This window comes from Chironomus tepperi, unplaced genomic scaffold (genome assembly GCF_022539635.2).
Source record: "Chironomus tepperi strain 1889 unplaced genomic scaffold, CSIRO-AGI_Ctep_v1 contig_382, whole genome shotgun sequence".
NCBI lineage: Eukaryota > Metazoa > Arthropoda > Insecta > Diptera > Chironomidae > Chironomus > Chironomus tepperi.
Window position 1 is genome coordinate 271,054 of NW_027226504.1, and position 25,716 is coordinate 296,769.

Here is a 25,716-nt window from a genome sequence, read left to right on the forward strand (position 1 = left end):
TTCACCAAAAATAATGAAATGAGTACCTCAACACAAATGACATTAAATACTTTCATGTCACACATGATTGCATTCACATATCATTAGCATTCTTATTGCTATTATTATTATTGTGTCTGTGACTTCACTTTCAGGTTGACCACAAAAAAAAAAACATATTTGGCAAGTGACATCAAGTGCAGATTTTTTTGTGTCTCATTCATTGGACGAATACTTTATGATAAAAGTTCAGCATTGTTCTAGCTTCTGTTGTTCTCATCCTATTTTAACTGATGAATGATAATTATTAAGCTCTTGTAAATATTTTGTGGACTTTTTTTTAGTACATCAATATAACATTAACAATTTGTTTGCAATGGTCTGCCTGTACATGTAAGGGATTAAAATTAATATGACGTGAATACTTCAGCTTAGTGATTAAGTAACTGTTGGAATTGAATAATTGTGATAGATTTTAATGAATTTGTGGACATTGGGAGTATAGTAGCAAGAGGGATGGAGAAAATGTATATTTTATACATGGCATTTGACCATACAGTCGAATAAGCTCCGATAGCTCAGTAGTAAGAGTATGTGACCATAAATCGAATGACGTTGGTTCGAGATCTGTTGTTCGGAATTAAACCTTTTCTGTCAGATCAACAGCAACAGAACCTGAAGTTAAATCGAATTTGGCATGAATTAGAATTGACATGTCTATACAAAATCCTAATCGACTTCGAGTTCTGCTTAATAAGAACCTAAGTTAATGTATTTTGCCATTTCTACAATTTATTTACGTTTCAGTTATAAGAGAGTTGAACTTTAGCTACCGACGTTACAAATGCTACATAACCTAGTCTTGAACTAGGACTGTCAGCTAAGACATCTAGATATATCTCTCCAATACTAAAAACCCGATTCACGGATTCGTCCGCCTTATCAATAACCCACAATTTCTTTTACTTCCTTCCATCCCCAAAATCCCAATTAAATATAGAACGAAATTTCCACATTGGGCACGAACAAGAAGAAGAAATTGCAACAGAAAATCTGTTGAAAAGAATCACAGAAAAGCATCTCTTCTGAGTCTACAGTTGTTGCAATGATTGCATACATTATTCATGAGAAATTTTTTGCGCTGCAAATAAACGTAAAAAAATAATTTTTCCTGAATGAACTTACCTTCCCATAAGCTGTTAATCCTCCATGTTTAACATTATACTTTGGTGCATCAGCATCACTTGAATCAGCCCATGGCGTGTGGCATGTCGATGTAAGTGTCATATATCGAACACCAAGATTATAAAATGTCCTGAGAACACCCAATGAGCCACCAAGTGAATGTCCACCTTCAACTCCTATTAATGAGCATATCCTTCGATTTTTGTATGATTCCTTTATGTCTGTAAAGTAAAGAAGATGAAGGAACATATTTAAGAAAATTATTTTAGTAAAGAAGATGGAAGTGGAATGAGGAAAATTAAATATTTACATCAATCATGGCAAAAAAGAGAAAACATATGAAAAATTTATGTATGTAGAGCAAACATACAAACAGACGTAAGCATACAAGTGGAAGGAGGCGGCAAGAGGCAAAATGAATGAAATTCTAAATGGATTCAAATTTTCATTTTCTCGCATAATGAAGGGAAATTATTTCTCATTCCATCCATCTATGCTGTTCGTCTCCTTCAATACAAATGGCTATGAAGTAGCAAGACTAGTTGAAGTAACACAAGTTCACCAAAGTACCATTGCCACATCCTCATTTGTTCTGTTATTTTTCTCTTGTGTTTTATATTTTATTCCTTTTATCGTTTATGTTGTGGATGGGATGTGTGTAACGTAGCTTAAGTCAATATTTGATTTGTAAGTTGTGTAGATTCGTGGGAAGTAAAAGAAAACTAGTAAATGCATTTGAGATGCTGCAGGGTTTTGATGAAACTTTGATATTCAACATGAAATAATTCCAATTTGTAAATAGCTCTAAGAAGTATCCCAAAGGGACATAAACGAAGAAGACTCTATTGTGGAGATTTTAAGCGTCCGATAAAGCTGTTTTATTAATAGCAAATGGAAGCATCTAGCGTGTTGAATCAAAATAGCTGATATATGGCGTCCACATGAAGGTTGCTTCTAATAAAACAGCTTTAGCGGAGGCTTGAAAGGTTCCTGCAGAATCTTTCTTTACTTGTGTCGCTCGGGATCCTAAATAGCAGAATTTGTTCATCTCGAACAGCACAATGTGTTCATTAGAGCATTAACGACAAGACGTGAACCCTATCAGGCTAAGATCATACTCTCAAGATTAGTGTGATCCTGAGCGCATAATTCGCTTAAAAGTATATTTAAAGTGGGCAAGCTCTCGAGAGCATGATCTTTGCCTGTTAATGGTAGTTACCTTGTCGGCACTATGACGCATTGTGCTGCTCAAGCTCTTGACTCCACATTCACTTAAATTTAAGAATTCAACCAGAATTAAGTGTCGGTAGCTCTTAATTAGTTCTTATAAATCTAAAGTTTTTAAAGTTTTCTATCTAATCTTCAATGCCTCATCCTCACTTCCGCATCCACACATCGAATATTTGTCAAGTAGCCTCGTTCTTTGCTATCAAATCAACCATATATGTTTCCCACATTCTTCATAAAGACACGTTCCATCCAATCAAAGTTAAATGCAGATAGAATAATAGAACATGTCGGTGCTTAAAAATCGATACATGCGGCAGTGATTTACAAATCTTGTGTTGTCATTCTGCGACGCTTTTTTGAGATTTTGTCTTAAATATTCGAACTACAAAAACTTAAATTGGACATGGCTAATGGATTTTTGAGTGGACAGACGTGTTTTTCGTAAAAATTACTTCTAATTCCTATGGATTTATGGCTTACTGTAAAAGCAATCATCAATCATTCAGCCACAGAGTCCATAACAAAAATTTAATTTCTTCTGTCTGATGAAATGGACGTGAAATTTTTGACTTTCATTCCTAAAAATAATACTTTGTGGCTGTGTATAGGAGGAATGACCACAAAAGTACTGTACAGCTTACGTCTGTTACTTTGGCAATTTTCAATTTTTGACATTTTCTTTGATTAGTCATTCTGTGTGTAGGTATGTAGGTAGAATAGCTACAGAATATGAGGAATTGTTGAATATGGAGTAATTAAATGTTTGTGATCGTAGCAGAGCTTTATGAATCTAAGTTCATTGAATTTTTCAGTGCTCTATAGTCTTTAGGATATGGGACATATTGAGGACGAAACTGAAAATTCCCAAAAATTCGCATCACATCTCATACAAAGCATAAAAGCTCTGAATTGACTTTTCCATACAAAATCAAAGTCAACTTCAAGCTCTGCATCCAATTTTAGATAGGTACTTACCATAAGCTGAAGTACACTTTGTCAGTTGAGGCGTATATCGATCTGTGAGTCTTTGAATCACATCAATTTGCTCCAATGATATTTGTACAGCATCTTTATATTGTGCTTCACATGGCACATATGCAGCCCAAAACTGGAATATAAATTATAGAGAATTAAAATGTGGAAATTGTAATAGGAGAAAAATTTTTATAGAGAGTATGGCTATAAAATCGTGGTAGAATTCTAATGTGTGATTGTTCATTAAAGGCTCGTTCAGTTATTACGTGACATGATAAAATGACTTTTTTCCCTAACTGACAAAGAGATCGCTTTTAGTAGTGGTGGTTCCGCCTCATTTCCTTTGCCTGTTAGGGCTTACGACGAGATTACCCTTCATTGCATATTTTCATTGTTTATTTCAGAGTTGACAGGGCTTCATTGTTGAGTTCAGACTCCTGTCGAAGCACTTTTTTGAATTTTAAGAGTCCAAATTCTCAAAGTCCTAGCACATTTTCGAGCTCCCAAATGTTAAGATCTTTCAAATTTTCAAAAGTCCTTCCAAACTTTGAGCTTAGAAAAGGCAAAAAACAGCGTCTCCAGGCTGAATGGGTTCTCAATACTGAGACAAAGACTTTTCGGTCTCTATTTCGAGATTTGTCGAGAATTCGGGAAGTTCCTTTACTGTTTTGGTCTCGATCTCGGTAAAGATCTAGGGTCAGAGTCTCGGTCTGGGTCTGAGTCTCGGTCTGGGTCTAGTGTCTCGGTCTCGGTCTGGGTCTGAGTCGACGGTCTTTGAGAACCGAGAATATTACGGAATACTTTAGAATATTCTAGGCTTGATTTTGGCATTTTACCGAATCCATTACCACACAATAGTCACACCCACTTGGAGCCACTATTTTCATATTTTCCACTCCGTGTGTCTTTCTTTGCTACAGAGTGTCGAGAATTGTCAAAAAACTAAAGTTCACGGCAAATCCACGTCATTTCTAAACGACACCTTATAATGAACAATATTAATATCCAACAATCATATCTTCACATGACATAATAAGATGCATAGCTTTTTATTTCACTATCATGATTCTGCACCTTTTAAATAAAGTAAAATAAAAGGAAAGAAAAGTGTTATATACACACTAATGTCCCTCATATTTTATTATACATTTTCATATTGTACAACTTTCCATGATAAATTCACTTCCATAAAAATTCACATTCAAGTGAAGAGAGAAGCATGGATAAGAAGAAGAGAAATGAAGAAAGATATTGAACATAATAAAAATTGTGTGAACATTTAAGGAAGAATAATGGAAATAAAAGTGCCAAATGGTGACACAAAAAATGTACAAATTCAGGCAAATTTTATCGCAACTTCATAAATTTTTCAAACTGAAAATAGATTTGGAGATGGGAAAAAAAATTTCCCATACATTCACAGAATCAACTCAATATGGCTGTTTAGATAAAGTTAATGGAGAAGAAAATTCACGCTGATACTGCAAAAAAGACATAAACGAACATTTATTGTCATAGGAAAATGATTTTCACGCGCGCGAAAAAATTTATGCGATCTTGATTTTTTGATAAATAAATTTACTCAATGATCGATTCCATTTCCGCTTAAATCTGACAACATTTGGCAGCAAGCCTATTATGTCGGAAATGAGTAAAGTTTTGCCATCATTTTATTGAAAATTATTACAATCATGAATTATTATTCCGTATCAGACGGAAGGAAGTGATGTAAGTATTTTGGCTTAATTCATCAAAATTGTCAGTCTGTGTTGAGATAGGTTGAGATAATAGAGTGGGACTTCGTCAAGCATGACTACAAGAAGAGGTGATCCAAGTAGGCAAATAGCGTGCTCCTAACGGCAGAGTAAGCTTAAAGCAACTCTCACGAGGATGCTTATCTAATATATTTATGGTGAGCAAGATTTTGAGTACATGATCTTTGCTTGTAAGAATGAGACCTGAGAAGCACATTGTGGCGTACCACACTTTTTGCCTTACAATGGATCAAAAGTAGCCGTCACGATATTTTCAAAGCAATTTTCCATCCTACCGTTAATACGGGTACTCATCTTTGCTCAAGCAAGCATACTATGCTGTTCGGGGTAGGCTTAGGACAGTGAAACTATCAGTAACCATGACTTTCTACTAACCCAAACAGACAAGGAGCATGTTCATGAGAACGTTCACAAAATTGAGCATTCTCTATTATATGGATTGTGTATACTCATGAACATTTAGGTGAGTATGCTTATTGTCTGTTAGGTTTAATTGCTCCTTAATTTAGGTTTCGACTACCTTTTAGCTAAGGGTCGTCCAAAATTACAGACTTACAAATAAAAAACTCAGGCCTGTAGACTTGGACGAAATTAGAGGCATAGCCGATAATTGCAAACCTTCGCATTTAAAATGCAGAAAATGCAGGACTGCGGCTTTCAGTCGAACCATCCTTTTAGCTGATTTCATACAGATTTGGTTATTAAGGGCTTGTTCGAGCAGAGGAGGAATGTATTTGAAGGTCAAAACTTCTGGTTACTCCTATTGATTACTATTGAGCTCCACCACATCGTTAACAAGCAGAAATAACCATTAAACTTCAAAATCAATCAAAATTTTGATTTGCTCCTTGCTAATTCCAGACATAATCCCACCACTAATCGTTTTCACAGATCCAAATCTTATCGATTCTTGAACATCCAATCGTGGATTTATATATAGAATCTTTTTACGATCATTCTTCCCCATAAATAATTTAAGTGCTGAAATTCAGCCTTGCACGAGGCTTTTGATGAGCAGCACAAAAAAAAATTTATTGCTTAATGCTGCCACGATTTTTTTTTCGTTTGGAATTGCAATAACTGAAAGGATTCTCGAGCACATATACGCACATAATTTTTATTATCTCCCTTTCCATGTTCCTTATCATCATCACAAATATCATTTCTAGTTCCTCTTATTTAATTTTCTCCTTCCAATACGGAATTATTACTATTTTCACCATTACTTCCGTACTTAACAATTCGGATGCCAATAATGTCGCCAATGTGCAAACAAATAAATACGCTTGCGACATATTAAGGAAATGGATAAAAGGCAATGACTATGTGACATTATTTAGGTACCTAAATGTCACCATAATGCACAAAATTTTAAAGAATAAAATTCCCATCGGAGCTGAATAATGGAATCGTCTTTAAGATAAGAGTAAATTTTATGTAGATAAGAATTGAGCATGAATTTCAATGGAAGCACAAAGTACCAATCTATGGCCATAAACTAATAGAAATAATGGGAAATACATTACAGGATAATGGAAGGACAATGGCTGAAAAGTTTTTGAAGACATTTAAAAATATGACTTTTTTAGAGAGATTGGAAAGTGCTATTATCGTAGCCATTTCCTTAATGTTTGAGTGATTTTTTATAAGTTTTATATAGCTTTATATAACAGCGTTTTATGTCCCAGGAGAGTATCTAAAGGGGGATTATTGGAATCAAGGAAGATTTCCTGAAGTCTAGGTTTGACGAATATTTGAGACTGAGAACAAAACTGGAGATGATACCAGGAATACAAGGGAATTCATCGAAGTCTCGGTCTAGATAAATCTCGTACTCAAGATTACGAAGTCTTGATCTCGGTATCGAGAAGCATTAGAGTCAAACTCGTCTTCCTTTTCTCCCATTTGGACAAAAATCTTAAATTTGCTATGATTTTTCGAATCAAATATCCAAAAGTTTTGATTCTTTACGAAAAATACTCACGTAAGTTAGGGTACTCATTCAAAAACCGTTAACCCATTGAAATGTAATATAACTTGCATACAGTCAGTTGATTTCAAATGCTTTGTCGCATAACATTAGTGTACGGTGATGATTTTTCGAAACAAACTTCCAAAAATTTTGATTCTTTACGAAAAATATTCAATTAAGTACCCCTAGTCATTCAAAAAGCGGTAACACCTTGAAAAGTAATATAACTTGCATATAATCAGTTGATTACAAATTCTGCGTCGCATAACATTAGTGTACGGTAAAGAGATGTTCGAAAATAACGTAGTGCCAAAAATAGCATTTTCAGACCTTGCTATCCAAACCGTAACGTTTTGCATCAAAATCATGAACCAAATGTGTACTAGCTAACAACATCCCGCCTCCCGCGTTGTCAGTTTTAGACCAACTTTATTGGCCACTTATCTTTCGAGGCACACCTTGGTGGTAAAATCATTCGGAACTAAATACATGGCCTACAGTTCATGGAATTTCCAAAAATTAGGCAGTATACAGTTTGCCCACCATTGCGTTAAACGTTTCGAAATGTTCCAGATTTGAATGTTTCATAAGAGCCACCTAAGAGCTATAAAAGCATTTATCAAGTATGTATCAGTCGATCACTATATATTTTTGAAAAAGCGGATCCGTCTATTTTTTATAGTCATGTTTAAGGACTTCAGGTGTAACTATACTTTTGATACCAAACAGACTGTTCACCTATTCAAGACTCTTCTATCAACAGGGGTATATCATCTAAAATATAATCCAAATCTTACAATCACATCCAATTATATTCAAAAGCTATCTTCTTTAATACTGTTTTCTAAAAAATCTTCAATATTTCTTTGCCTTAAAAGAATTTAAATATCTTGAAAGAAATAAAAACATCGAAGATACTCCACATCGACCATAATACCATTGAAGCACATTTTCGAACATTAAAAGAAGCTTTCTTAAATTGAAGAAAAATTGAATTTCCGATCAAATTTCACTGTTTATAGATAGACAGACTTTGGGTACATGAAATATGAAGATACTCGATGAGTCATCTTAGATTTCAATCAGTAAATACACAGACTGTTCACATTGGTAGTCAAATAGCTACAGAAAAATCCATTAAATATCGTGAAAGCTTCTTAAAAGTCATGAATTTAATGTTGACGTGAAATGTGATGATTTACTGACCAGAAAATGGAAATAACAAGAAACTGAGAAATTATTTGAAATTGAATAAATGGAGAAATTATTTCATTGGACTTGAATAGCAATTCAGTGACTTTAAAGAGCTTAAATTTTGTAAATTTATTGGTTGATATGCTTTAGGCTCCATTTAATGTGCTTATTGGAAATGGATTTTAAAGCCAAAATTGTTCATGAAGGTCATTTACATATGGCTTGTTGCTGACGACTGTTTACTTTAGACTAGGAGACAGTCAGGCATATTAAAATGATTTATATGACCTTAAAGCAGTGATGGGCAATTTTTTTTTTTTATTTTTCACGGCACACATTGGTGGAATGAATGGATACACCATGAATGGTATATCTTAAGAATGTCTAAGAAGTACACAAGATTCTAATTGAAAGTATGGCATGCAGACAAAAAATGCAGACGAGCATCCTTGGATGAACTATAAGAAATAGTCAAATTCTGCAGGCCTGAGCATTTAAAATGCATAAAATGTGGACCTGCGGCTCTTGGTCGATTGCAGTTTACCAAATCAAAGATTGGACCAAAATGCGCTCTATACACACACTCTTAAAAATGACTTCCCTACTTGAAATTTATTTGTAAATAATTTTTTCCTTATTCATCCAAATACATATTTATAAAGCTTTAACATCAAAACAGATGAAATGTGTAAATATTTTCTTGTATCTCTCAAAACGTACAAAAAAAGGAGTACACGTCGCATGGATGAATAAATCCCATCGACGATATCACAAAAATAAATAAATTGGTAAATATACACGCACGAAATTTTTCTACTTTTTTTTATCGACGAAATATTTGATTTCGTACCAAATCTGAGGAACTTAATTTAAGAATCCTTGTGTTGTTGCTTGTTTGCCTTTACTTAATATGCTACTCAATCTACCGAATTGTGTATATACAAAATTTATATCTACTGTACATTCAATTTCATCATATTTGATTTGTTGGCATGTTTTTATTTTGAAATGTTGAATAAGCTTTTGTTATTATTATTCAGTCATTTGGCATTATCTATTCACTCGATTGATTTTCTTCTTCATTTGATGCTTCAAGGCTTTCTCACAATTACGAAATTTTCAGAATTTTGCGTGGAAAATCAAATGTAAATTTGATAGCATTTTTAATATTTTCTATAGAAATTGTTACTGAATGGAAGGTCAAGAGAATTATTATAAATTAATGAATATTATAGGAAATAATTTAAAAATTACTAAGAAACATTTGAGTCAGAAGAAGATTTGTTAAAGACTTTTTTGAATGAAATTGATTCTTATGCTACATAGTATCCAAGCGGCATAAACCTCAAGCATCACGCTGAGTGAAATTTTAATTTTTTCAGCAAGAATGAGCTGGAAACAACGGTCATAATGCTGTTAGAGCATCTCAAGTCATTGTAATGTTTTACGATTAACAAGAGGCAAGATTTGGAACTTGTTCGTAAATGCGGTTAAAAGTTTGTTGAATTTCCAGGTTTCTCTCACTAGCTTGTTTTGTAAATGAACAGGTCATGTTAAATGTTGTTGAATTTCCAAGTTCCTCTCACTAGCTGGATTAGTGTTGAAGGACGGTATCCATAGCTAAAGCTTAAGTTTTGTCATACAGAACAGTATACAACAGTGAAACTGTGGTCATTTATTTTAAAAGTCCTAAAAAAATAAACATTAAATTTTCAGACCTTAAGATCCATAGCTGCGCGTTTATATGCGTTTTCATGGCTATTGACAGTTTGACGAGTGAGGACTCGCTAGATTTCTTGGTCAAACAGATCTCTCGCTCAAACCAAGACATAAAGTCCTTCGTCTTCGAATTAGATACTTCTCGTACCTGAGTTATTCAAAAATAAAACCCGGAATGCTAACAAAATGCCTGTATTTTGTAGTCTGCAACTTGCATACTTGTAGGTGAGACAGTCTCGTCTCGTATATCAAAACTCCAATCAGAAGCTTTTGACATAAAAATCGTCTTTATGTCAAATTTACTGCAGATAATGCTATCAATTTTTTATGCAGAAACAATAAAAGAAGTAATAATGTCTTGATAGCTCACTTAACTAGATGCGAATCACTTTAGTTGGAATTGCATTTATACTCTCTGATTCGAATCAGGGATGCTTTTATGAGGGAGGAGTTTTGAGGCTCAATTACATTCCTTTTTGTACCAAACATTTTACTTTTATAGGGTTTTTGGAGAAAAAAGTTCACAAACCGTCCAAAAATTACCATATACTCTCCACCTATTTCAAAAATTTCTTGTTATACCCCTGGTTCAGATCCAACAATTAACCTAGGGCTTACTTATTACCCCCTCCCCCCAAACAGCAAACGCAATAAGGGAAGAGCCTTCTAATCATTTTCCGGAAAACAAGAATCAACAACATGAGATGTAAGAACGGGTCATGAATGATGTCGTTAGAATTAAAGATAGAAGGAGAATATATTGTAACTAACTGAATACTTGAAGCTGGCAGAATGTTTCGAAGGATAGAGCTGTCTTCAGACATTCCCAACGCGCGACAATGGGCCCTCTTTCACCCCAGCCAAGAAGTAAGTAAGTAAGAATACTTGAAACACTACCCAGCTGCAATTTTGGGACCCTAGCCCTCCTTCCTTCGCCCTAAGAGCGTTACCTAATAAGTGAACGACCTCCATCTTATGACATCCAAGTCTGATCTTTAAACCACATTAACTTGATCTTCAATTCCAATTCATAAACTTGAATGCTTTTTTTACAAGAACTGCCAAAAAATTTATTGTCATCATCCATTTTCAATATCTTCGTTTCATTTGTACAATAATTGCGGTTGAAATTTTCTCGACAACCATTTTCTTAATTTTCTATCATTAAATATAACGATAATGTCATTTGGTAGCAATAAATATTTAGTACGATACGCAATTATGGTAAATTGAATAACTACAAATATGAATAGAATCGGAAAAATGTCACAAAAATGATTGTTAAATTTCCTTTCAGTTCCGTTCCTATTGTTATGAATTTTAATAAAAATAAGGAACAAATTTATCTTGAATCTTATGAGCTTTAATTATTTTATTTTAAAATTCCTTTAGTTCCTCAAAGCTTGCTTGTTATTGTCATGCATACAAAAGCCTGGCAGGGATGAAAGTTTTGTGCAATAAATTAAAATGTTTTTTGATCCTTAAAAGACTTTTTTTTCGGAAGCTGATAAGTTTCTTTGACTATAATCTGATGAATACACTGTCTTGTTAAGAGCTTTAATAAAAGTTTATTAATAAAACTCTCCAAAAAACAGCTTTCATAAGAATTTCTATAAATATACTTAAAAGGAAATTTCAAGGAGCTTATAAAGTGAACTTTGTGAATCAAAATTGAAAGGACTTATTAATTAAAGTTTGCAAAAGTTTTTATTGTTTCATGGAGAGTATTGTTGTTTAACAAATTGAGTTGTTGGGGGTTGTACGTAAGTGACGTCTAGTTCTTTGAGGTTATTGGGATTTCAGTGACGTCCATTTTTTAGCAGAGGATATGTAGGATATTGGGATTTTAGTAATAAGTCATGGATATTTCTAGCGAAATTCAATTTGATCAACAAGTTTGCTGGTTTAATTGACTAGCTAACTGACTGGGTAGCTTGATGGACGGTTTTCTGACTTGCTAGCTGTTTGGATAGTTAGTTGGCTGGGTGGTTAACTGAGGAGTGAGATCTCATCAACCAGACATCCTAGAGATCTCGGATTTGAAGCATTAGATCTGTCTTATCAAGTTACTAGCTGACGCTTTGTTTGGCAACTCAAAACTAACTTTAAATGCTTTAATTAATGATTTTTCTACAAATATTTCAATTTATTTACAAAACCATTCGAACAAAAGATCAAGTGGGTATCTAAAGACTCATAGAAGGAGGTTGTTGAAAGAGACAATTCAGCACTTGGAATTGGGAATTGGCATGCAGTAGCCAGCGATTGATCTGGTTTTATGCAATTTCTATGAAGACCCATGGATCACAAATGATCTGTACGGCCAGTGAAGTAAGTAAGGAAGCATGAGACAACATATGTGGTTTTTAATAAGTAGAAATTTCCAGAAACTTGCATTACAGTCATAGATCGAGCAAAAATGAATTCAATAACACAAAAAATTCCCAAAAAATTATATTAATAAATCTTAACTCCTTTCCCCTTCCTCCCTCCCATTCCTGTCCTAAATAAATACACAGCACATAATTATTTTCATAGTTTTTTCCAGCACGAAGTCAATAAAACTTTCCAAAAATAAGCTAAACTTTTTCATTGGAACAAAGTTTATCAACAATTTAAAAAAGTTTTTAAGTAGTCAGCATTCTAATATAAATTTATGTATATAATTCAAGTTGAAAATTATAAATTAAATGCTTGTTTTAATTTAAAAATAAAATGTTAAAAGGTATTTCCATAATGAGCTTTAAATGAGCTATTCAGCAAGATTAACATTGCAACTTTGTGCAAAAATTCTTTAATCTCATTAAATTATTTGTAAGGTCATCGCTCTTATTCATGCTCTTTTTCAATTAAAGTGATTTTCGTTCAAGCTTCTTTTTGCTGTTCTTGTTGTAAACGTGGAGAAATTGTGAGGCAGAAATGTCAGTATTAATTTAAGACCAGTGTAAAGTGTCAGAGAAAAAAGTTTTCTGTTTCTTGTCGTACTCTGCTGCCAACATGCTGTTGACCGTTAAAAATAATGAATTTCTGGAAATTGTGTTTTGGACTTGTCGGCATCTTAGATGAAAATTCCAATATTGCCGGAAATCATCATGAATGACTATAGCAGTGGTTGATTACCACTTAGTTCTAAGTATGCTCTCGGCTAGTCGCAGTAGTGACAATATTACAATGTGTGCTGATCGGAATGAAATCAGAGATTTCAAGTTAAATTTAAGAACTTTTAAAGGTTTCAGAGACATTATAGCTGTTAAATGGCAAAAAATCTCCTGAATGAACAAAGAAATCTAAGGTAATGTCGAGACTGTTGCTCTTAAATAGAGACAGCACGTTACATTTCCGTTCATTTATTATATTACAGATAAGCAAACTCTAGCGTAAAACTAAGCATTGTAATTTTCAAATTTGCTATTGCTTGAAGAGACATTGTCCCTGTTGATCTCAAATGATCTTGAATAAGTAAACATTGGTAAATGGTAAACATTATTAATTGGAACAATGACAGGTTTGCACTACAGAATTTTATGAAACTTACGAATAGTTTGACTGCTTAATTTATTTTAATGATGCAAAACCATCTCCCCAGCAGTCTCAATTACACTCATTATTAATTTGAATAAGTCTGTAAAGTTAACAAAAGTCTTGCAGACAATTAATAACAATTTATTTGGTCTACAACAAGTCTACAATTATAGTTAATTAAGTAATGTATACCCATGCGAAATTCAAGAATTTTAGTCTGAAATAATTACCGAATTATTTCCATAAATACTAAGTTTTGTGCTTTAATACCGAGCAACATAAATGAAGAATGCAGCCTCTGTTAAAGATTCATTTGGCTTCAACGTCAAGGCGGCTTCCATTTAATTACTTTGCTGGTCATAGAGATCAATTGTTATATTAATGACCTTCCATGGATGTCGCCTGAAGTTGGCTCTATTAGTGACTTCAACTTGTAAATTCCCAATATCAAGTGCAATACTGTCTCTATCAACTGCTTCCTTCCATGTGTCCTTAGGTCACTCGTATGCTCTCTTGCCATCTAAAGTCAAATTTGAAAACCTTAATCGGCTTCCGTTTGATATAAATAATTGAATTAATGACGAAGACATCCATGCATCCATGGAGTTTCCCTAACAGGCAAAGAGACCACTTTTAGGTACCGCAGTGGTCTTTCTGTTCCATAAAAGCATGCTCTTTGACTGTAAGGGGTATCCTTCTCCATTTGTGTTGCTCGGGTTCCTTTACCTTAACACACCCACATACTTAATAATACAATCAATTAAGAATCTTGGCAGACGTAATTAATGGCACAAGATTTTATTCGTAACTAATTTAGTGCTTCGTTGAGATCCTTTTTAAAACCCACGTACAATGTTGATTGAGATAACAAAAAGGCACTAGAAATATAAATTTGTATACTTATCAGGTTTATGTGTTTATATATTTACAATAAAAATACCGTTTACGTTCTCAGATACCACATAAAAATTTCTCGGAAATTACAAGCACTTTACAGCTAAAATTTATTCCATTAATAAATCCTCAAATTACTTTTTTTGTTGTGCTATCAGTAACAAGAAGCAATTGTCGAATTGTAAAACAAAAATTAATGGTGAATAAATTTCAATTTTATTATGAGAAATTAAAATTGTGGATTTAATTTTTTAAAGCTTCAGCCAGGCCGGAAAAAAGGAGGAGGTAAATGCCCGCAAGATTGTAAACAGCTGGATTCTTTTTTGTATCATAAAATACAATTTATTTTTTTATTTTTTAAGAATTCATCTGCATATTCAGCCAAAACCATTGCCGCAGATTCTCATCTTTTATTTGTAAGCTTTTACGCATTCTTAAACACAACAAAATGAAAAAAAAGGAATTACAAAAGTACTCGTGTCATATCGAGTGATTAAAGCGCGTTTTCGTTCTATCGATCAGGATTTGGATATAGATTAAGTAAGGTCCAAGTCACTACTCAGACCTAAAAAACAAGATCCAGTAAGGTTCAAGTAACATCCCTGATTTAAAAAACAAGATCCAGTAAAGCAAAAGTCACTTCTTCATTCAAAAAACAAGATCCAAAAAAGTCCGAGTCATTTCCCCAATTTCAAAAACTAGATCCAGTAAAGTCCAAGTCACTTCCCTAATCTAAAGAACAAGATACAGTAAGGTCTAAGTCATTTTTCCGACTTTAAAACAAGATCCAGTGAGGTTCAAGCCACCGACAATAAGTTTATGACTTTCATCATTAACGGATTTTTATAATTCAAACCTTTTAACTGTTACGACCAAATTCAAAGTTTCTTCATTGAAAAACGTTGCAAAAACATTGAAAAACACTGTAAAACTGTGTAAAAACACTTTAAAAACATTAGAAAACATTGTAAAACAATGAAAAACACTGAAAAATGTGTTGTTTCTGTTTAAATTGCAATTAAAACAATCAAGAGCTCTCTACCTTGTCCAATAATTGAGTTTTTGCTCCAGACAAACAGACAAATTGAGCTTTTAAGCTACCTTTTTGAGACAATCTTCAAAAATGCGCTAAAAAAGATAAAAGAATGTTTTTTCGTAGAGGAAAAAAAGGGAAAAGAATTTTTCTTGCTCCATATCTGCACGCGCATACATTACATATATGTGATAAAGAATTGTAATGGAATATTTTTTTTATGAATCGTCGTATAACATCATCAGACACACAAATATGTTTTATAACTTTTTTTCTCTCATGCCTATCCATTTTTTGTGTCTTCTTGGTATGCAATTTTTGTCATGACAAGTGGGCTTTATTGTTCATATTTTGCAAGATTGACTGTCCTTTTAGGATTAAAAGAAAAAGAAATAAAAAGATTTTTTTTGAGCTCCTTCATCATCTACTTGATTTGACTTTTATGATGGATCTAGGTAAAGTAAATGACTTTAAGGCATAATTGATATGAGCGCGTGCAAGGTTTGTTTACAAACATAACATTGATTATGAAAAGATGAAATGGACTTAAGATGTGCTTCAAACAAGTTAAAGGAATATCAATCATGATGAAAGGAATATCGATTGATGTTTGATAAATCCATAAGAGCTTTGTAAAGGTTTTGTTTACATTAATTATACTTGATAATTGAAAAAATGTTGGGAGGATTTGGAAGACAGAGATTGGCTTGGTAAGGAAGCTGCCTGCTTTTACATCACTCAGAGATTTAGGGATTGTAAATGCTGCAACAGAAACAAAGTTCGTTACACATCCTTAGATGCACAAATTAGCAAGGAAAAAGAGCTCCAAAAGGGGTTCTTGAGTCCGAGCTTCTCAAAACTAGTAGCAGTCTTGCAGAAAAAGACTGCAGTTTTTGGAGAACTTCCTAGTATTTACTCAAAATTCACATCCAAAACATTCCAGGGTTCGAATGCACCGCTAATCTAAAGCAAAAGCATATACCTTACGTTTTACCAAAATTTTATTTTTATGGTACCATCTTATGGGGCGCATAATTAAGCTTCTGATATTTCAGTTTTTGCCAAGGAAATTCTAAAACTTCTTTATAAAAACTTTTGAGTCGCTTCAAATTCTTCTTAATACTAAAGATTTCTATGAAGGTTGACACCCGAGTAGCACAACATAGTCGATCAAAGGCCTACGTCATTGTGTTACGAGGGCACCAATGAGGAATGCCCTGTACATTTTGACTCATTTACTTCACTGGGAATGTGGATCAGATGTGATTAACATACATCTTTCTCAGTAGCACAACATAGTCGGTAAGGTGCCGCAACGTCACCATGTTTATTACAAATCCAGAGGACGCCCTGTACGCGGCATAAATTGAAACTCCCCACATCATACTGTTTGATGTAGCTCGACAAATCAATATGTAACAGAGCTTTGTATAAGAAATACGGCCCTATACATAAATTCACAGTTCAAGTGCGTTTTCATCACAAATCACATCGTGTAATATTTTAATAAAAGAGCAACTACATCAAACGACCGTATGTATGTATATCGCGGTTTTGTTGTTCCAATCTCTTTTATTGTTTTTTTATTTTTTGTTGAAGCAATATGTATGCAATTTTTATATGTACATACCCATTTAAAATATATATAAATATATGTAAGTAAAGCATGAGACAACGACAAGAGATGGTAAGGAAGACACGCTTGCTATAAAAATTACTGAAGAATGTTGCCATTTCGTCATATCATATATGTATGTAATATGATGTATATTTAATAGGATGGTATGGTAAGGAAATGTGATGGGGCAAAAATGACAAAAGGAATGACGGTTTGAGGAAGCGACAACGGTAACAAGCCAAACAAAAAAAAGAAAGGATATTGAAATTTATTTACATTCTTGAGAACATAACAAACATAAAATAACCATTCACAAAATATAAATTTTTCGCCCATTTTCTCTTCCGTTGTTATCGATATCATATCGTGCCTCTATATGCTATATGCTAGCAAATTTTACCGTTTATGGCTTCATAGATATTACTACCATCGTTATTTATATTTTCTTTCTTTTTTTCTTGTTTTATTTATTCTTTATTTGTTCATGCTATTCCTTCACCAGAACTTGTAGGCATGAACACATCCTTTTTTTTTGGTCTTGTGCTTTTTGTTTTCTTCTCTTTTTTTGGCAGATGAATAAGAAGTAAATTCAAGTCAAGGAAATTCTTTAAGTAAATATTTGAGAAAGTTTGGTTGAATTTTTTTTTACAAGTTATGAATTTTCTGGAATTTTTCTCATTTTTATAATGTTGGAGTGGGATTCCTTTAATGGTCTATCAATGGGACATCATTGGGAATGCAAGAGCAGGGGGATGCAGCAAATGTATATATTGTTTATGGCATTTTGGATAAATCACTTGGACAATGCAGCATATAGTCAATAAGTATCCGTTATTCAAAATCATACCTATCAACACATAACGCTAACGACCTATTCTCATGGCATCTCATAGAATAAGGAGCAAATACAAGTCAAGGAAATTTTGGCAATAGAAAATAGTTGAAGAGATGGTTAAATCTCTAACATTTTCAAAAAAATTCAAAAGTCCTCCGTTATTCGAGGGACATTTTTGTCCCAATCAGTAATTGATTCAAGTCAACACATAACAAGATTTAAGATCCAGGCTACCGACCTAAGATCCAGGTCACTTCCAGATCTTACATCCATACAAAACTTAGCAAGAACCTTACCCAAAGTCTTTTTCATATCGGCAAAAAAATTTCAAACATTGTTCAGTTCTTTAAAAACATAGAACATTGAAAAACTTGTACAAACGAGTCATGCTTTTTGAAAAAAGTATGGTATTGTTTATGTTGTTGTTGTAAATGAAAATGTTGAAATAATTATATTTATGCGTTGATGAAATCGACAAATAACATAACTTAGAACTAAGTGGCATTACAAACTAGAGCTCTCTAATGTCTAGGAATCAAAAAACCGTTCCAGCCGAACAGCCGACCGAAGCGAAGGGAAGAACAAAGTGCATTATTAAGCTCTACCTGAAATTTGACAGTTTCAAAAATGCGCTAAAAAGGGGATCTGGGAAGCAAAATTTGACTCGGAAGCTTAGCAATTGTCGAGTCTGTATGCCTTCTCGTGGAAAGTCCCTTTAATCGCTAAATATACATCTGTAAATCGAACTATGTGCCGAAATAAGTATGTTAAAAGATAAAATAAAATAATTTCCAAAACACCATGTCTGAAGGGTGGCATCCCCATAATCAGGCTAGGGATGGTAAAGCTTACGATCGACCATTCAACCGACCAAATCAACTTGTACAAAGAAATCTAATTTTAGGAAAACACGACTGGAATACCCGAGCGACACAAATGAAGAAAGCTCAACAACTGATTTTAAATGTTCTGCTAAATCTGAAGTCGCTTTCATTTGGCATCCATATTAGTCGGGTTAAGCGAAGCCTTTAAAGTTCTGTAGATCCTTCTTCATTTGTTTCGCTCGTGCTAACAACGAAGACCCACAGTAAATGACATTCCCAAAAAAAGAACTCATTTTCAAATTCTTGGCCCTCCTTCAACCACAAAAGGAAGTAAATTTTATAGGAAGGAAGACAAAATGAAAGCTGATCCCCCTCAAATGTATCCCTCAAAATCACCTTTGCACTAAGAACGTATATTTTAACAGGAAAGAAAAAAGAATTGTGTGACCATTTTATATGATTCACAGCTTATAAATTAAGTGTTGAAAAAGGTGTGTGCATGTGCGTATACGTGTGAGAACGATAAAAGACCGATTAGATAACAAGCAACATGCCCCATAATTTTATGCTTTCAATGTTGTCGTAAACATTTCCCAACTCTCATTTGTTTTCATTTATCCAATTTTTACTTCCTTTTCCTGCCATATATATATATATTTTTTTTGTGTGTGCTCTATGTTAACGATGCTACTCTACACTATACAATATCGTTTTATTATTTCGTATATCTCGTCCTGTCGTCATTATCATGTCATGTGAAATAATGAAAGAGGAAGTGAGCTGTCATCTACAAAAGAAATTACAATGACTTACCTGTGCTGACACACGACCACGTTTCAGTCTTTGTAAATCAGTATGGCTCCATGGTGAATTGGCCCAAGGTGCGATTGTTTTTAAATCCTCGTCGAATCTATTCATATTATTGTGTACGCAGGATGTTCGACATTTATTTGATGTGACATAAATAGATGTGAAAATAGGGAAAAAAGATTATTATTTTCAATTATTTTTTGGAAAATTAAAGTAGATATAATTGGAATGACAGGAAGCTGGGATGAACAGAGTGACAAATGATAAAGGGAGAAAATGGGAATAATTGACAGTTTGGTTTTCATTTGAGGATCTGACTTGAATTTCTGATAATTTTAAAATCTACCAATATTTACTGCACTATAAAAGACTGCTGATGTTCAGCTATAATAGTTAATTGAAGTCATAATAATAACAGTAAAAATGAGAAAAACTGTAAATTAAAAAAGTTTATGAAGTTTGAAGTAGTTGCATAATTAAATATTCTGTAGATAACAGAACGAATTGAAAATGATGTCTAGCAGTTAATGAAGTAAGGGTGCAGTGAATAATGCTCATAAATATTCTGTAATGAATTCTTAATGACTATCATCAGGAGCCTTGTCCCGAGAGATACCTCAAGATATGCTCCTATCGTCCAGCACATATTGAATTTTGTCACTGTAGAATACGTGGCAGCCAATTTTCAAATTTGATTATTTTTGTTAAGTGACTTCTACTTGGTTCTGTGTATTCTAAGTAAACTGCATCAGCCACTTGGCAAAAACAACCAAATTGGCCAATTAGCTGCCATTTGGTTCTAAGTATAATTTGATACGTCACTGTGATTGCAATATTTTAAAGTGTGCAGATCGGACCTGAAAGTGGGTGCTTAATGAGCATGGTCAATTTACACGCTTTTATTCAACTCATTCTGTTTGTATGCGTCAAATCAAGCATGCACCTTGTTAGTTCGGACAAGAAAGTACAATGTGTAATATAGGCGTAAAATGTGGCTCAGGCCGTGTCTTTTCATTGGGAGAACATTTCAACGAGTTCTTTAGAGTCACATCGGCATGAGGTCACATTTTTCCCTTTTTTTGATGTGTGCTTCTCTTATTGTATTCAAAAGGAGCTTTAAATAAAGATGATAAGAGGTCACGAGACCAACTAGTATTGAAAAATTGATAGGTAACTTATAATATATCCCAGCTTCTATGGACGTCATTTATAAAGAAAAATCATAAAATGTCGATAAAAAGTTATGTCTACATAGGCCTACATAATAATTAAAACAATTGCAATTACCGAAATTCATTAATTTGATTGTGCATAAATTTCCTAATATTCCACGGAAGATCATTATGTCCATCGATTAAAGGCACTGTTTCGAGAAGTGTAATTGCTGCTTGATATCGTTCCTCGAAAGGTGAACCTTTAAAATAAAATATGGAATAAAAATCTCTCATTTATTAATAAAGATAAAAATAATCTCACCTGCCGTAACACTTAAAGCTAATGGTACCGCAACGCTTGCAGCTCCAGCGATCAAAAGGATTGATGTTAATGCCAACCATTGTCGTGATGGTAGATCCCATTCTATTGATACATTAAAATAAATTTCCAGTGCATTGAAGATGAGAACAGAGGAAAAAATAATTAAAAAGTAATTAGGATGGAGATTTTGTTCACTTCTTAACCTCCTTAAGATACTTTAACCACTGATAAAAGAGAGATTTAAGTGTGAAAATTTTCTTTATGGAAGCATAAAAATTATTGAACCTTTTGGTCTCTCTTTTTTCCATTTCAACAATTTTTTTCCTTCTTTTTTTGTGATTTAACTTTAAAGAAATTTTCTTTTTGAAAGATTTTCCATGCTTTTCATCTAATCGACAGCTTTAAAGTAATAACAATTTTCCCTCATCTGCCTTTTTTTTGTGTGTTTGTGTGCCACTTTAAACATATAAAAGGATTCTCTCGTAAGTCTCAAATGCACTTAAAGAATTTTGTTCTGTTTACTGTTTATGACTTTCTTACTTTATTTTGTAGCAATGGGGAGAGAAAAATTGTTGAACTAAAAGGAAAAGTATTTTTTTTACTTTCCTTACTTGCAAATGAAAAAGTTGAAGTGAAATGTTTGGGATTGAGTTAGTGACGCATAATTTACGTGTAGCCTTTTTAAAAACATATAGCGTTTTAGACCCCTTTTCTCCTTCTAGTGTTTTCTAACAAAATCATGATCCAGAATTTGAACTTTGTAACAAAATTGTAGACCCCCTCCCTAACATGCTCATGCATTATATGTAACGCGATTAATTACATAATTTAATTCGGGATTTCAAAAGATCCCAATGGAAAGCAATGCAGTATTAATTTCAGTATTTTTCGATTCCTATGGCACAGTATTTTACAGATTCCTACAGCCTGTATTGACAGCATTTAAATGGTGATCAATTAAATTTTAATGCAACATGTCGATAGAAATTATGAAAGATCACTTTGCTAATTTGGAAAGCATGGTCATGTGGGTGTAGTCAGAAATTTTTCAAGAAGTACTTTGAAATTTTTGTCTTAGATTTTAGCTCTAACAAATTAAAAATACACATCATGTGGCTGGATCAACACTGTATTGAAGCTTTCGGAAGCGTTAGGTAAGAGAACGAGTCCGAATCATGAAATTTAGAATGAAAAATCGAAACAACTACAATATAGTATCACTAATGGAAAATTTGATAGAACGAATTCAAAAGTTATGCCGTTATGTCTATAGATGATCGAAACAAGAATTCTAGATTTGAAAATTTTTATTCTTGATCCAACATAGGTATAGATTGACAAACAATGTAAATTGAAAGGATTGTAATACTCATACAGACAGTTTGATTGAATAAGCTACACACATAAAAAGCATTTTCAAAACTTTCTTGTCTTAGTGTTTATTGCCATATGACACTGATCTCTCAATTATCGCAAAAGGTATTGAATTGATACATGTACATGTCAATTATTTCGTATGATGTTTTTTGAACTCATTTCTGAGTGATACTGGCTGCAATTAGGAAACAGTATGTCTAGATATGAATTTGACATTTCTTGACATCTTTCACAAATCTACTTAAGATAGATTTACTTTTAAATACTTGGCTTGACCTTAAAGACATAGCAAGCTGTAAAAATTCGGGTATATCCCAGAACATTGCCTCCAAAACTTAATATGCTTCCCGACACACTCTCAAATGAGCCTAAAATTTCAATTAAAAGAATTCCCGCATTTTATGTCACAAACCATCAGCATAAATGCAAAAATGTATCCCGTACATGCCTCCCAAAATGCGCTAAAACTATAAAAAAATGAATATTTGCTATAAAAAACAAAAAATTTTCATTTTCCCTTTTTATCCCTTTTTAAAGTTAAAACGAGAATAAAAATGCTTTTATGAGGAAAACCACAAGGGAGAAAAATGTTTAAAATGAAACGATGCAGAAGAAACAAAATATTTGAACATGAAAATTAGGTGAAATGCTTTTATGGTGATTCCCTAGTGTTCTTATGTATATTCACAAAAAATAAATAGGAATAAAGGAACAAAATAAAGGAAGTGGAAAGAGAGAGAGAAAGTTTCTTTTATTGAAAAATTAAATAAAACATCATCAGTTGGGAAATGTTGTTAGAAGCACATAACAACATAACATGAAGCTAGTTTGAACTACTTAGCAGACGACTTGTGCAAGTTTCTTTTTTGGAATTCGTTCCTTCCTTTAGTAGATTTTTTAAAAAAAGGTTGCATGTAGAAATGTCGAAGAAGTTAGTCTTATAAATTTTATTTATGTACCAAAAACTAGTATAGACTCTCATTGAGCATGACAGGAAGAAACTTTTGATTTGAGCTCGAATTGAACAGGTTGGGATTAGTCGACTGTATGTCTAATTACTAACTGGAACCATGCTCCGACTTGGAGCATAGGTTGCTACAAAAGGCCTTCCATCTGACTATGTTGCTCGCTGTATCACAAAGCTTGTACAAATTTTTGTGGAACTTGTCATGATTGTGAGGAACAGATTGCAGTTAGTCGATCTTATGTCTAGGCATAATTTTGACATTTTCGGAATTTAATAAGATATGCCAAATCTATAACTGTACATTCAGTCAAGTAATCGTATTATACTTGTGGTGGTTATGTATTCAATGGCGTAGTCAGACATTTTTAAGAAGAGGATCCAAAAGTTTCAATTCAAAAGTTCTTCAAGATTGGCATTTTTGATACTGAATTTGAAAGAGGGGTTCTAACCTCTAAAAGCCTCCCTTGACTTTGCATTTGTATATAATGATCATGAAACTAATCATCATTTACTGAATCTCGAATTGAATTAAGGCACAGATAATCATCTGTAAATTGTACAATTTTACATATAAATGTCTGATCCTTGAATTGAATTTTGTTAAAAAATCGAGGGAGTCATCTCATTTTTTACCATTATAATTAGCCGAAAACAATCATTAATGGACATTTACACGTTATTTGGACGTTTTGCCATCCACAGGATAACGTAGCAATGCCCAAGTAGCTACGTATGATTGCACTTCGTGGCTAGAACATAATTCGTAAAAATTTTAACTTTCAGTTCCAAAAATTGCTAAAAAATGGAGATCTGTGTAAATATCTAGTTAAAACCTGGGCTAGGACTCTTGCAAGATAACGTAAGTAACTAGACAAGGAACTGCCCAAAAAATCAGGAAAACGTAGACATCAATTTTATGAGAATAGGAGCCAGATTACTACCGAACATTATAACATCGTACAGACAAATAATTATACCAATAATTTAAGTTCTTCCTGGGTTATATTTCGTATGACATAAAGTAAGTTCCTTCTCAGATACTTTTGTGTCTCATGTTTTATTGCTTCACATAGAAACTTTGATTTCCTCTCAGATGCATGTGAATACGACCAACAAAAAAAAAAAAAAAAGATTCATGTTTTTTTATGACACAAATGCTGTGACTTTTCATCCGTACACATTTTTATCTCATTAGTTGGGTGAAAAACTTTTGGACAGGAAAGCAAAAAAATATCTTTTTTTTTACTTTTAACATACTTTGTATGCACAAAAAGTTTCAACATTTTTTTTTTCAACAGGGGAGCTTGTGGATTTATCTATAAATTATGTCACGCAGCATTTCATGTCAGAATTTTTGAAGGATTTATGAATACTTTGCTGATGGTTATGTTTCCTTCTATCCTTTCACAAAAAATGAAAAACTAGAACATAAAAAAATAGGAAGCAACAACATTTTTCGTTTTTATGTAAATTCAGATGACGATCATCTATCGTATTCGTGGTGAGTAGGCAGAGAGTGAAAGCAAGCATGAAAAATAATTTACATAAAACCCTCATAACTATGTAGGGAGAGACACACAAAAAAAAATTGCTTGAAGAGAAAAAAGCTTTCACATGGACACGTGCTTAGCATCAATCTTTCTTAGTGAAAAAAAGAATCCAAAAGTTATTGTGAAAAATTTCGTACTTTTGGAATTTTTAAGCCTTACAGAATTGGAGTGTGAATCACAACTCACAGAATCACTCAATTAATCATCAAAAGCTTATTGTGAGGCATTAAAGAAAGGAATCAATAAGCATTTGACATATCAGTTAAAGAACATCAATAGCTTTTCACCCAAAAAAGAATGCTGAATAATAACAACACCCGTACAGACAAGAAGCATTCTCATGAGTGTTTTATTGATCGAATAAACTCATGAGCACGCTCATTTAGGTGAGTATGTTTATTGTCTGCTAAGAACCAAGTATGACGTTATGTAAGGCTGTGATTCAGTAAAATTTGGCACAGAGTAGCCTATTCACATCTTGCTTAAAATTACAGTCATGAATAAATTTCTTCTTGTGATTCTCAACTAAATTGATAGCACATGTCAGTTTCAAGAAGTTCTATTAGTACTTATTGATGAAGACACTTTAAGATGCTGTCAATAACAATACAATGAACTATTCCGAAAAGCATGAATGCAGCTAATTTAATTTTTCGACTCAAAAATGGCCAAAAATAAACAGTATGCTGCCGTTAAAGCATCATCAAGTCTTTCCATCAATCAGGCAATGAAGCGATGACATGACGACTAAATTTTACCACTCGGACATTTTATGGCCTTT

At 33.2% G+C, this 25,716-nt stretch overlaps 1 protein-coding gene across 1 annotated transcript in view; it reads right to left on the reverse strand.

The window, feature by feature from the left end:
• LOC139096293 (dipeptidase 1-like) overlaps positions 1–25,716 on the reverse strand; it is a 70,220-nt gene that overhangs the window by 43,284 nt on the left and 1,220 nt on the right. Inside the window, exons 2-6 of the mRNA XM_070647991.1 lie at positions 21,042–21,143; positions 20,853–20,979; positions 19,569–19,665; positions 3,370–3,502; positions 1,165–1,385 (exon numbers count right to left, since the gene is read on the reverse strand). Coding sequence (XP_070504092.1) covers positions 1,165–1,385; positions 3,370–3,502; positions 19,569–19,665; positions 20,853–20,979; positions 21,042–21,143 — 680 coding nt within the window. The remainder of the gene's footprint in view (positions 1–1,164; positions 1,386–3,369; positions 3,503–19,568; positions 19,666–20,852; positions 20,980–21,041; positions 21,144–25,716) is intronic.